The sequence below is a fragment of the Rhinatrema bivittatum genome, chromosome 4 (genome assembly GCF_901001135.1).
Source record: "Rhinatrema bivittatum chromosome 4, aRhiBiv1.1, whole genome shotgun sequence".
Taxonomy (NCBI): domain Eukaryota; kingdom Metazoa; phylum Chordata; class Amphibia; order Gymnophiona; family Rhinatrematidae; genus Rhinatrema; species Rhinatrema bivittatum.
In genome coordinates this window covers 191,655,835-191,670,736 of record NC_042618.1, presented here as the reverse complement: position 1 = coordinate 191,670,736, position 14,902 = coordinate 191,655,835, and the positions used below count along the sequence as shown (strand labels likewise).

General features: G+C 42.0%; 1 protein-coding gene across 1 annotated transcript in view; it reads left to right on the top strand.

Moving 5' to 3' along the window:
• The first annotated feature begins 914 nt into the window (after positions 1-914).
• Positions 915-14,902, top strand: part of STAB1 (stabilin 1) — a 335,521-nt gene continuing 321,533 nt past the window's right edge. Inside the window, exons 1-2 of the mRNA XM_029599456.1 lie at positions 915-1,194; positions 13,225-13,361. Of these exons, the coding sequence (XP_029455316.1) occupies positions 1,114-1,194; positions 13,225-13,361 (218 nt within the window). The 5' untranslated portion in view covers positions 915-1,113. The remainder of the gene's footprint in view (positions 1,195-13,224; positions 13,362-14,902) is intronic.

Sequence of the window (14,902 nt, the reverse complement as noted above, 5' to 3'; positions counted from 1 at the left end):
ATGCGATCGCTGCCGGCTTTCGCAGGCCCGTCCCCCGCTTCGCCCCCTGTTACCGCCGGATTCTCTAAGGTCTGCGACCTTAGAAAATCCAGGCCTTAGTTTGGGAGTTTGGCTCCTAAATTGGCTGTTTTGAATATTTACTAAGGCTGAGTCCCTAAATTTAGGCTCCTAGTTTCACAAGGTGCCTAAATTCAGGAGCCAAAAAGGTGGGTGGCTATAGAGGCACAGTTAGGAGGGGGGGGGGGGAATTAGGAGCTTAGCAATGATTTTGAACACTAGGCACTTAATTTAGGACCCTAAATCCAAGCTAATGAATAGGATCCCTAAACTAAAGATGCTAAGTTTTAGGTCCCTAAATTTAGGTGAATTTTCAGTCAAATATTTAGGCCCCCAAGTTTGAGTGAATATAGATGCCTAAATTTAGGAGCTTGGCTTTTCTTGAATATCGGCCTCAGACTATCTTGCCAAGGTGTCAATACTGATGCCAGACTTCAGAGACACCCATCAAGTGAAAGGACCCCTGTGGTGTCCAGAGAGTGAGGCCAGCAATTGTTAATGATAATCAAGGAAGGAGATTAAATGCACCGTCCATGTGCTAGGCTATTGGATTTCACATTCACTACTTATTATTAAAATTAAAAGATTATAGGATCATTAAAAATAGAACAGATTCATTAATCCATAGGCTTCAGCAATCTGCTTTTTTTTCCCCCCCCCATCAGATTTGCCTTCAATTAATAATGCAATGTATTTCAATCCAATCAGTAGAAAACGGAGGATTTCCTTCCATCTGTTTTGAGCTGATAGGGAAGAGGAAATCCGTAGATGTTCCTGTTTTCAGTAAACTTTTTCTGACTTGTGGCATTTGCTATTTTGCAAAAGAGACCAAAAAAAAAAAAACAAAAAAAGGCTGCAGCCCTTTGTTGCTCAGTCCTTCCAGGATCCAAGCTGCCACATGGACCTGAGAAAACAATCACATAATCTGGGTTTTTGTTTTTATCCCCCTCCTTGTTTTGTGTAATTTGCTTGCATTTTGAAGCTGATGCTAAGAAGGGTAATCTTCATTTAAAGAAATACTGAACTCAGAGAGGAGAGAAAAGGTTTAATTTGAGAATGAGGAGCCCTGGACTTCTACTCATCAAGTCTCTTCTAATCGCATATTTCACTTCCGCTATGGAAGGGCAGGAGGAAAAGGTAGGTTTGCTATGTTAAGTTCTTACAATGGAGATTTGGTAAAGCACAGCCACAGATTTTTTTTTTTTAAAGAATATTACTGTAAATGAAACCTGCAATCACTTACCATAGGAATCGGATTTCCATTTTTCAGTACCTTTTCATGTACTCTACCATGCTTTTAGGAACCCATCTTCTTTTGTCGCCACGGGCACACGATTTCTGCAGTGACATCAGACGACCGTTCCCGCCATCAAAATTCTTTTGAAAATGTGATACGTGAAAGGTTGTTGCCAGAGCCGTAACCTCCTACGGTCCATGGCTGCAGAGTTCATGCACAATAATTTTGTGCGGCAGGCTCCCTTTAATTTCCTGCCAAAATGCCTAGGCATCAGCAGTTTGTTTAGTCGGGAGGTGGTAGAAATGATAACAGATAGTCTGCAGTTTTGGCCTTACAATCCTTCGTTCGCAGCTAAATTAACTACTCAATGTGAAGTGAGCGCTCATATTTTTTAAGTATTGGTAAAACATGGTTTCGTTCTTATTCTCCACACTTTCCCCCTAAAAAAAAAAAAAAAAAGATGCATTCTTGGAGACCTTAGTTTTCAATTTTTATTTTATTTTGCCTGGGAATTTCAATGTTTGTTAGAACAAAACAAGAAATCATTTGGAAACTGGCTTTCCAAATGATTGTTCTCCTGTGTGTTATAGCAAGGTCATTTTTCCAGTGACAACTTTTGTTATAACTTTGAAATTCTCAGGCAAAATAAAATAAAAACGGAAACGAAGGTCCCCATACATTCATAAGAAGGAATTCATCCTTCTAATGATCTCATACATCACTGTAGGCTTCAGTGATAGCAGAAATGACCCATAAGGACTACTGAATGTCTTACAATTCTCCCTCATTGGAGAGTCACCAGTTGGTGAGAGGTCTGGGAGTGAAATAGACAGTTTTCTTGATCCTGTGAGATGCAAACCCCTTATCCTACTGTTTCATCTTTAAAGGGTGTTCAGTCATAAAGTTTTATTTGCTGCAGTACAGCCTTCATAAATAGTCAACAAATTTCATTGTAAAGTATCTCTGGATTTTGCACATTCTTTGAATGGCTCGGAAAATCACTTGGAACATGTTTCCCCCCCCCCCCCCCCCTTAATCCTTGGGGAATGCATGAGCATGCAAGCAAAATGTTAGGGTAGAAATTACATCTCTGGGGCCCTATTCTATGATGTGTTGAATAAAAGTAATGCACTACTGCTCACAGCATAAGGGAAGAAATCTTTGTGGTCTGTACCTTCATAGACAGAAACAAAGTCTCTTATCAGAATTTCCTTTGTATCTGGGCCTTTCATGTGTCTGCGTGAGTTGAATGTATTCTGTAAAGCATAGGATCCTTACGCTGTAAGCTGTAGGATACTCGGATGTGCATGGCTCACAAGAGATAGTGCAAGTGAGAGTATCATGAAATTAAAGCTGGAGATGTGCACCGGGTTCATGCTGTGAAAACCTAGAGCTGATGTAAGACTAACTACTATACTGAACAATGCTTTCTTTCTGGAATTAAAGGTGCTGGTACTCACATGCAGGATGCTTTTTTTTGTTTGTTTGTTTAGCGGGACCACAGAAAAGGTACAAGTACCTCCTGATAAAAAGCCCTGGTACTAGAGAAGTATTAGCAAAAACTGTGAGGAGCGAGGAGCTTCAACGGGGAAGCTTTTTGTTGTAATAAGCTTTGTGATAGACTGCTCTTATCAAGCAATCTCTTCCTGACTCCCTACTTCCTTCTTGTTTATTTCAGTGAATACTGGGCTGAAAAGGATACAAATTTCAATCTTTATTTTCAATTATCCCCAAATTTGCAATGGACTGAGATTACAGCCGAATTATTAAATGTCTTGCAGAAAGCTGGAAAAACTATTTTTGTGGCAAATCGACAGTGCGCTGACAGAGGGATCCACTCTGTGTGTAATTTATTTAAATTTTTAGCTTCAGTTGGATATGAAGAGTCTCATCATATCATACTGAGACCTTCTGATGTGTCGCACTTTCGTCTTTCTGGGTTCCCTGCCCTCCCTTTCTGACTTATGAATGCAGGACCCAGCTCAACCAAACTTAGCACCAGCTTTACTAAGGCTTTTCTCCCATTCTGTGACTATGGGAAAAATGCTTAGGGAACGAGGCCATTAGTATGGAACAAGGTCATTGGAGGGACATTGGGCAGTTTTATTTTTCAAATTTGGGGAGTGCTTTCAGGGGACATGGGAGGGGGCAAAGGATTGGGATTCATGCCAGGGCTGGACAGAATGCTGTTCCTCCCCCTTATTTTATAGATGTATAATATAGATACAGATACATAGACACACACATCAAGAAAAGTGTTACATGCTGATCTGATTTTGTAATCCATCCAGAAACCTTTTTTTCAGAGCTCACCAGTGACTTTTCCATAAAAAATTCTTTGGGAGTCCCAGCTGGAAGGTAGATTCAGCACCTATTTGGCACTGCCTTTTTCAACTGTGTGATGAAACTACACGCAGGAGCAATCACAGGGACTGCGGTGGGACCCTAGAATAGGATGGCAGAGTTACACTGGTCTAACCCAGCCATAGCTGGCTGATGCACAGTCACATGATGATAATAATTACCTGTTGGTAAATGAAGCTTGTGTTATTGTTTGAGCAAATTGTTTATTCTGTTACCTAAAGATACACTGCCAAGGCTGGTAAAGTAGGAATTTGAATATCACTAATCTTTCGTTACCAACATTTTCTAGATTAAATTGATTTTGTACAGTAAGAAATTAGATGTGCCAGTTGTATAATTTGTACATTACTTTTATACTGCATCATGTCAGAGGAAGAAGGGAAAATTAACAAACACTGTGGCTCATATTTTTAATTCAGCAAAAATAAGCCATAATTACAATAAGAACTCTGACAGTAAGATTGTAATTATGGATTATTTTCACTTTTTGTTTCTATGCTATTGTTGGGTTGCTATTACAAGTTTTAGTTTTGGGATGTTTGCGATATGTTTGTATTTGTTTTATGAGCATGACTGTTTTAGATTTTGTTTTAATTTATCATAAGAATATTTTTAGTTCTTCTCTGTTTATTTTATTGTTTTATGTTGTTATTGTAACCTGTCTTAAGCAGCAAGCTGGAAAGGAGGGATACAAATTGATGAATGGAAACTTAACAGAAAAACTAGAGGGTTGATAAAGTGCTATACATGGGTGCATGGAAGAAACTAACCAAATATAACTATAGCACTAGTGGAAAAAGTGCTGGAACTCTATCATTGCTGGAACTCTATCATTGCACAAAGTAGACAAAACATTTATAGGGGAAATAGCTGCGGTACCTGCACTTTCAGCTACCAAGGAAGAGCATGAGCTAAATCTAACATACAATTGAAATAATAATGAGTAGAACTGGCTAACTCCAATATTCAGAGTTAGCCAGTTAACTTATGCGGCTAAATCTGTGCCAATGACCTATCCTAAAATTTGCCAAATAAACTTCTTCCTCCTGCCCCATTTTGATTATGGCAACCCCTACGGAATGGGGTAAGAGGCATTTGGAGAAAGGTGCGGGTAGGCCCATGAGATGGGGGCTTGAATTTTTTGAATATGGTAGTTCTAGAGTTTTAACTGGGAAGAAGGTGACATGGACCCAATGGGCTGGATTTTAAAAGCCCTGCAAGCATAAATCCTGCCGGATTTATACGCGCAGGGCACTCGCGCGCTGGCACACCTATTTTGCATAGGCCGCCAGCGCGCGCAAAGCCCCGGGACGCGCGTAAGTCCCGGGGCTTCGTAAAAGGGGCAGGAGGGGGCATGTCTGGGGGGGCGTGTCTGGGGTCAAGGGGCGGTCTGGGGCGGATCCGGGGGCATGGCGATGGTTTGGGGGCGGGCTGGGAGGGTGGTCCCGAGTCCCCCGGCACTGCGACCTGTGCTGGAGGATGCCGAGGCGGCACGCGCAAGTTACGCCTGCTTCAAGCAGGTGTAACTTGCACAACAAAGGTGGGGGGGGGGGTTTAGGTAGGGCTGGGGGGTGGGGTAGATAGGGGAATGGAGGGGAAGGTGGGGGGGACGTGGAAGGAAAGTTCCCTCCGAGACCGCTTCGATTTCGGAGCGGCCTCTGAGGGAACGGAGGCAGGTTGCGCGGCTCGCCGCTCGCAGGCTGCCGATTTTGAGCAGCCTTGTGCGCGCCGACCCCGGATTTTATAAGATACGTGCAGCTACGCGCGTATCTTATAAAATCCGGTGTACTTATTTAAGATCTACCTCAGCGGTTTTTGCTTTTTATTCTTTGGGAGGGGGGGTTGTTTTTGTTTTTTGGTTTATTTTGTTTCAAATAAAATGAAACAAACCACAAATAAAAAGAAACAAAAAAAGAATAAAAGGAACAAAAAACTAAAACAAAACAAAAATAATGTACTTGTGCATTCCAAAGCTTGATATTACACTTTTTAGCACTGAAGCTCATCTTTCAAACTCTTTACCGTTCTTCCAGATTTTTCTATTTTTTGAGCCCTTCTGGTGTGTCTGCTCTTACAGACTTTTAACTTACCTGCAAATGAGTATCTTTTTCCCTCACTTCAGTCTGCAATCTCGCTAATCAAGATATCAAAAAGAACCGGTGTTAGCATCAAGCCCTGATGTGCTCCGCTGGTCATGGGGAAGGCAGTTTTCAAAGCCACTTACATGGGCAAATGGTGATTTAGCCATTTAAATTGGCTGTCTGAATATTACCCTCACTCAATGCAGCTGAACTATGGGTATTGTTCCACAGTGTGCATACTTTAGCCACTCAAAGAAGAAGTATTCCCAAGGGCATGTTAAGGGCAAAGGAGGAAAATAATGTTCACTGATTCTTTATGAACACTTTAAACATATACATCCATGCGCACACCCTTACACATCATACCTTCTCCTTATCACTCTTTATGGAGTAGCAGCATTATTAATTGAACAGGTGTACCAAGTCAATATAAAAAAACATAATCTTAACCTCTTTTCATTGGTCTGTGATTTGACCTAGATTCAACTGCTTCATGATTCATGTTCTCTTCTTAACATATCCATAAAAGGACCCCACCCAACCTTTTCATAAAAGCATCCTATTTCCCCTTTAGAGCACCAGTTTTCATACATCATCATTTCACAGGCTTTGATCCAAAGGTTGTAATTGTTTGTAGGAGACTTCCAATTTCTATCCACCATAAATCTGGCACCTAACAGCTGCTATATAAACCCTGTATGACTGCCTGCTCCCCCATCCATCCCTTCCCCCCCCCCCCCACACACACATACACATTCTTCCTCCACTAGATCCAGAAAAGCAACTTTTAGGGTCCAGTGTTAAAAGAAAAGTGCTTCCGATCTCATAGGCTGGGTGAAAGAGGTTATAAATCCAGAAAAGGGAGCTCCATGAGAACGGAGGGGAGAGGCAGCTAAGGGACTGCATTCTGACTTGGACTCCATAGCGGAGCCTGAGAGAGGGGTTACTCTTTTTCCTGATGGGAGGAAGGCTACCCCAGGAAGATCCAAACCTTTAGACATCAAGGAGAGGATTGTTTGGTCAAGCCTATTGTCTGTGCGCACTTTTTGGGGCAGAAGGGGAGGATTCTCTTGATTCGCTTGGGATTTGAAGGGCTGAAAAATCTCGTGTGAGAATACCGAGGGGGGTCCAGTGTACTTGAACTAAGTAGCATCAAGAACTGTAACTGCATTCTGGTGCTTCATGGCATTTAACAGACTGTTTTCTTTTCTTTTTTAAATTTTTATTTAATCAACCAACATCAGATGAACAAGTACACTCAAAAACAGTGTCGTAATCAAGTACTTGTGACAAACCAGATAGGGAAACCAAGGAATCAAAAAGGCTGAATTTCCCCCAATTTTGTTTATAATTCCCCAAGTATCCCACACATACACACGCACTTACCCATTCACTCCAATCACATTCTCCCTTTACCATATACACACACATACCCATTCACACCAACCACATTCTCCCTTTACCATATACATACATACCCATTCACACCAACCACATTCTCCCTTTACCATATACACACATACCCATTCACACCAATCACATTCTCCCTTTACCATATACACACATACCCATTCACACCAACCACATTCTCCCTTTACCATATACACACATACCCATTCACCCCATTCACCCCAATCACGTTTTCACTTTACCATATACACACATACCCACCCATTCACACCAATCACATTCTCCCTTTACCATATACACACATACCCATTCACACCAACCACATTCTCCCTTTACCATATACACACATACCCATTCACCCCATTCACCCCAATCACATTCTCACTTTACCATATACACACATACCCACCCATTCACACCAATCACATTCTCCCTTTACCATATACACACACATACCCATTCACACCAATCACATTCTCCCTTTACCATATACACACACATCCCCATTCACACCAATCACATTCTCCCTTTACCATATACACACATACCCATTCACCCCAATCACATTCTCCCTTTACCATATACACACATACCCATTCACACCAATCACATTCTCCCTTTACCACATATAGACACATTCCCATTCACACCAATCACATTCTCCCTTTACCATATACACACACATTCCCATTCACACCAATCACATTCTCCCTTTACTAGATATACATGATCAGTTACATGACAAGTCAGTCGGTACAAGTGAGGTGAAATAAACAGATTTAATTTTTGCCCAAAAGCGAAAATAAGATTGTTGGTGGCATAAATATCTAAAAGCAGACAAGTCATGCCACCTTATTGTTTCCAGGGAAGCAAATTGTTCCATTTCCAATTTCTAAAAGTTGAGTGTGTATCCCCTTTCCAGTTAGTAAGATGATTTATTTATTTATTTGCCAAAAGAAAAGATACAATTAAAAAATGCTTTGCTATGGGGGGAAAAAATCTGAAGAAGAATGTATTGAGAAGACCCATGCAACCTGACCAGACAACTGTGACATTTAATACTTTCTCCAAATACACAAAGATTTGTCTCCAGAAGGAAGAAAGCTTGTGACAGCCTATTAACATATGATATAGGGCACCACTTAAATGGTTACTTTATGTGCATGTCAGAGTCCCTAATCTTCACTTTTGCCCCCAACTCTGGAAAAATGTATAATTTTGAATTACATTTCTCTCATATTGACTGAGAAGAGAGATGTTTATAAGCCATGATAAAAGCACAAGTAATACCTATAACCTCTCAATCTGTACTCCATGACAAAATCAAACAATGTAAGTATGCCCCCCTTCCAATTTGCTTTCAGCATTGCATGTCAAATGGAAATTTTATTATATTTATGCACAGTTTCAAAAAAGGATTCTTCCAATTCAGTAAAAGTGATTCTCTGAAATTGTAAATAAGCATAGAAATAATATACAGGCAAGGCCCACTGGTTTCTCAAGTGTTGAAAAGAATATAAAACGGTTTAATTCTGGGTGGATTAATAACCCCAGGCACGAAAGACCACCCATACCTGAAACAATCATAGACTGTTTTCTTTTGCTTCAGATTCTGGGGATAATTTTTAGATCAGTAAATGTCTTTTTGTTTGGAAGAAAACTCTGGGAGGGTGGAGTGTTTATTTTTAGAGAGTGATCCCCTTTAGGGTCCTACAGATTAGGACGTAGGTTCTGTGAGGGTCAGGCTTAAACACTGCAGCAAGTGGATCAGCGTGCCACAGTGCTTTGCAAGTGACTCCTTTGAAAAGCTGTGTGTGTGTGTGGGGGGGGGGGGGGTGCTCAAAATCGCACCAAATATGGGTAAAGGTTAGGGGGGCTGCAGAGGTCTTTAAGATCATGAGAGGTCTTGAACGAGTAGATGTGACTCAGTTATTTACACTTTCGAATAATAGAAGGACTTGCTAACTTGCTACTTGCTAACTTCCATGAAGTTAGCAAGTAGCTCATTTAAGACTAATCAGAGAAAATTATTTTTCACTCAACGCACAATACAGCTCTGGAATTTGTTGCCAGAGAAGGTAGTTAGTGTAGTTAGTGTAGCTGGGTTCAAAAAAGGTTTGGATAAGTTCTTGGAGGAGAAGTCCATTAACGGCTATTAATCAAGTTTACTTAGGGAATAGCCACTGCTATTAATTGCATCAGTAGCATGAGTTCTTCTTAGTGTTTGGGCAATTGCCAGGTTCTTGTGGCCTGGTTTTTGGCCTCTGTTGGAAACAGGATGCTGGGCTTGATGGACCCTTGGTCTGACCCAGCATGGCAATTTCTTATGTTCTTATGTCATTTTTGTGTTGTTGTATTGTGGTGATTGGGGCTCGATTTTCGCTAATGTTTTCCCATTTTGGGTGGGAGCTTACATTTCAGAAAGAGTGCACACTATTTGCAAATTAGTGCACAGTTTCCAAACGGTTCGCGCTGTTTCCTAATAGTGCACACTAACATAATAAAAGGAAAAAAACACATTGGTTAACATTGTCCATGTCATTTCAAGTTAATGTACATCCCTAGTAATGATTCTCTCCTGCTCACATCCTCTCCAGCAAAATAATGAGATGTTTTTTGTCCATTTTAGATGGTTTCAATGGGGTTAAATTAGACCTATAGGGGTAGATTTTAAAAAGTGCGCGCATGCGTCCATGTGCTCGCACTTCCCGGCGCGCGCACATGGCCGCGCTGATTTTATAACGTGTGCACTGGCGCATGCATCTTATAATATCTGTGGGCCACGTGCACACGCGCACCGGATTTTATAATCCTCGCACGCTTGTGTGGGCGCTGTGCGCAGGGAGGCCTAATTTTAGAAAAGTACGTATAGCGACGAGATTGGGCCTCTCCCAGTCCACTTCAATTAAAGAGCAGAGTGGGAGGGAACTTCCCAACCCCCCTACCCATACTCACTCCCTCTTCCCCTCTCCTCCCCACCCCCTAAATCCTGTCTCATACCTTTTTTTTTTTTGTTTTGTTTTGTTGCTTACTGCTCCATTGGCCCCTGGACTGCTCCTTTCCTTGGGCCTGGCACTTCTGTGCGTGGCTGGGCCCCTTTGAAAATGCGGGCGGTATGCGCAAGGCCCGGCTACACGCATAACCCCCGTTTTTTACGCACATGACCGTTTAAAAATTCAACTGATACTGTAGTTGTCTACCAGCTGTAGAAAAAGTGCAATAGAATGTGTATTTACGCAGATTGCATTTTGCAGTCTACATGCATTATTTTTCATAGAAAAAGTGCCTGTACAAGAATGAGATGCAAAAGGTCCATGGGTAAAGTTGTACCTACAACAAAGTCTGTGGGTAAAAGGTTCAGGGAGCTTTGTCCCAATTCATGCAGCTTGAATATTTCCCATATTTTTTTGGTTTTTAATTTTTATTGTGCAGTGCAGGTGCAAACCAAGAAAGCAATACAACAACATGCATTGTACAAAAAGCAATAAACATGCTTGAATACAGATAACAAAAATAGTGCCCCTAGATAGCACTAACAATATTTTATCCCCTGAAACTGCGGTTTTCCTTTATATAAAGAAACTAGATAACCCCCCTGTCCTGACAAATATACCCATTCATACTCCTATCTCCATGCAGCCACAACCACTGGTAGAGTTCAGTGTCCGACAAGAAACTCCATTAGAAAGAAAATCTCCTGTCCTCATAGTAATCCCCTTTACCTGCAGTTGAGTAGTAATGGGGAAGATGCTGCCCTAGGCACTGTTAGTGCCAGTGCTATTCCCCTGTCCACTCTCCCACTGAAACTTCAAGCTCTGCCGTGCTCCCTCTGCCACCTCCAAGTTCTGACATGCTTCTTTGGCCTTCCAATCCTTTCAGGCAAGCCCTCTGATGCAGTAAGCACGGGAACTAAGCCTATGCTTATAAGCCCCATCCTCCAATTGGAAATCTCCCCATAGGTGGTGGGGCCTGGCGTGCAAGCTTAATCCCTTTGCTCACTGCATTAGAGGATCGTGTGGCTGAAATAGAGGGTGGTGCGACAGCAGCAGGAGGTCGGAAGGGGCAGGAAATTTGCTGCCCCTCATATTTTGCCATTCTAGGCACAGGCCTCGTAAGCCTGTGCATAAATCCAGGCCTGCACCAGAGTGAACTGCATTGATTACCTCTCTCTACATGGTTTGTTTAGAGCAGGGCTTCCCAAACCTGTCCTGGGGACTCCACAGCCAGTCGGGTTTTCAGGATATCCACAATGAATATGCATGAGAAAAATTAGCATATAGTGAGTCTCCATGGTACGCTAATATAGCTCATGCATATTCATTGTGGTTATCCTGAAAACCCGACTAGCTGTGGGTTTAGTGAGTATGTGGCTGGACAATGTTGTTATGTTATTATGTTTATCATTCTTCAGTTGAAACAAAATGTAAATGGGAGTAGGAGGTGGGCAGCTTTTGGTGTATTTATGCGAGTTAGGATTTATTGATTTTTTTTAAATTTAGCTGATGATGTGGTGGGTTATGTTATTCATGACATATATTTGTTTTTTGTTGATATGTTTATACTGTAAATCACTCTGAGGTAGATCTTTAAAACATATGCGATCACGTACTTTTGTTGGCGCACCAGGCGCCAAACAAAAGTACGCTGGATTTTATAAGATACGCGTGTAACCGCAAGGCTGCCAATTTTGGGCAGCCTGTGCGCGCCGAGCTGCGCAGCCTGCCTCCGTTCCCTCCGAGGCCGCTCCAAAATCGGAGCGTCCTCGGAGGGAACTTTCTTTCGCCTCACCTTCCCCTCCCTTCCCCTACCTAACCCACCCCCCTGGCCCTATCTAAACCCCCCCCCTTACCTTTGTTCTTCGATTTACGCCTGCTAGAAGCAGACGTAAATCTACGCGCGCCAGTGGACTGCTGGCGCACCGTCATCCGATCCGGGGGCTGGTCCGGAGGCCTCGACCACGCCCCCGGGCCGGCACCATGCCCCCAGTCCTGCCCCCCAAACACCGCGTCATGCGGCCACACCCCCGACACACCCCCTCCCGCCCCTTTTCGAAAACTCCGGGACTTACGCGAGTCCCGGGGCTCTGCGCGCGCCGGCGGCCTATGCAAAATAGGCGCGCGCCGGCGGCCTATGCAAAATAGGCGCGCCGGTGCGGGAGGGCCCTGCTCGCGTAAATCCGGCCGGATTTACGCGAGCAGGGGGTTTAAAATCCGCCCCTCTGTTTTCATAGATTAAAAATAAATAACATTCTGTTGCTCAACCAGTTCATCATCCAGTTTACAACTTTCTGCCCTACTCCATATTATCCAGCTTGTTTGTCAGTCTTCTGTGTGCAACACTGTCAAAAGCCTTACTGAACCAGAACTCACTTAAGTTTGTGTCACCATGTTGCCTGCTGTCCTTAGTCTGCTTGGTTGAAGGTGCTGCACTACCTTTCTTTAGTATTATTTCTATAGTCTTGCCCACTATCGAAATTAAGACTAATGGGTTTGTAGTTGGCTGCCTCCTCTTTCCATTTTTGTGTAGCAGACCCACCACCACTACTTTCCTCCAATCCCCCGGACCCTCTCCCATCTTCAAGGACAGGTTGAACCGAGTTGTGAGTGCTGCAGTCACCACATTTCTTGAGTACTTTTAGCATCCTGGGGTGTATTCCATTGGCTATCATAGGCTTACTTACTCTTATTTATGTAAGCATTTCAAGTACCACCACCTCTTCTCTAATTGGGTTTGCAATCATTTCAACATCTACTTATACCATTTCCTGAATTAGATCTGTCACCGCTTGAAAGTGATGTACAGATAGGACCATCTAACTCATGAATCTATTTCAAGATGGCATGCTTCTACATAGCTGCCTCACACCTCGCTGCACCTTACTCCTCCTAATGATGTTTTTAGTGCTGAAAATCATTGCTGACAGAGAAAGTAAGCAACTGCTAGGACCACTGCTGAATATGAAGCTATTCTGACACAGCAGATGCTGATGATGAGAATGGAGAAACAGAGTAATTTAGGGAAGGATTTGGAAAGGCTCAGGATTCTTGGTAACAGTTTAATATTTTCATTGTTGAGATGACATTCCGGCGTTACGATATTCAGACGACACTGAACCTGACCACAGAATGCACCACCTGCGCCGCAACTACCACCGTGATTTGTCCAAGAGGAAGCAAGAAGATTACTCAGGGGATAGGAAAAAGAGACTGCAGGTAAGAATCTACTTCACCAGTAGTTTTCAAGCTCTCACTGTTTTCCTGTTAGAATATTTCCATTACTGTTGTTAATATTACAGTTAAAACCAGTTTTTAAGGCTACCTTATGGCAGAGAAAATGTCCCCTAATAAGGATGTACCTCTAATACAAAATGGTTTAATAATACTATAAACACATGCAATACCCAGTTATCAAAGATTCCAAAATGGACTACTATAATTACCAAAAAAATGTACAGAAAAATTCAAAAAATGGTGCAAGGAATAATCCAAAAAATAATTAAAGGAAGGGTTGCTAGTTTCATATAATGCTTTTTAACCACTGCCACCAACCAAGGTTAACAGGGTTATATACTGTTTTTATAATCATCAACAACCAACCTCCTTCCATCCTACATCTTTTACTTAAATAATATTGTTATTTTCTTATCAAAAAAGCCTTTCTTAAATTTTTGAAAAATGTTCGCACAAGGCAGCAAAAAAGCTAGCACCAGCCCTGACTACATGGAACTGTTCTATGATCTCTTGGCCAGTGATCTTAATTATTAATCTTATTTCATTGTGTAGAGGCATTTGCTGCATGCTGACCATTGGAATGTTTTAACAGTAATATATTGCATCAAATGTGTATACATACATATCAGATTCAATCCACAGAGGAATCAGTGTGCCATGGCAAATACTTAGAAATGTACATTTTTTGTGGCCTAAAGCCAGATCACATTATTATCCAAATAGAAAATATTTATTTATTTATTTAACAAGACTTGTTAACTGCTTCTCTGATATAAAATTCACCTAAGACAGTGTACAAAAAATAACATGAATAATTCCATCAAAAACATAAAACATATAAAAACATAATCCAATTAACACACATTAAAATCATAACATAAAATTTAAAAAAATATATTGCAGCATACAATGTTCAAATCTGACTCCAGTCACCCCCTATCTTCAACCCAAAAAAGCAAACTATACCTGTTAGAATAACCATGTTTTTATCTTTACTCAAAAGGTCCAATAATTACCCTCCAGCCTCAGATCAACCAGCAGTGAATTCCATAATACAAGCACCATGATTGAATGTGCCCTAGGCTGCAACCAAATATGTCTGAGTTCTCTAAAAGTTGGAATTGCTAGTAAAACTCCTTGGCTTGATCTTAACTGATGTCTGGGAGCATACCACTGCAATTTCTTAGTCAGATAATCTGGACACATTCTCCACAAGATCTGAAAAGTCTACACTCAGTCTTGGGTGGATGTTAAATTTAAGGATAACCCTAGTGACTCCACTGTACAAAAGAATTAAATGTCAGGGAGTAGCCGTGGTTTTTATGCAGCAATCTAATTAATTCTGGAGTGCTTTGGAAGCTAGTAGGTTAGGGATAGCCAGCTCTAGTGTTACGCGCCCTGCCCGCAGTCTTCCCGCCCGCAGGACCGCTCACCTTCGGGGTCAACCAGCTAGCTCCGGTCCTGTCTCCCTCACAGCCCTCGCAAGCCCGGCTAGGCTCTGGCATCTCATAGTGGCGGTCGCC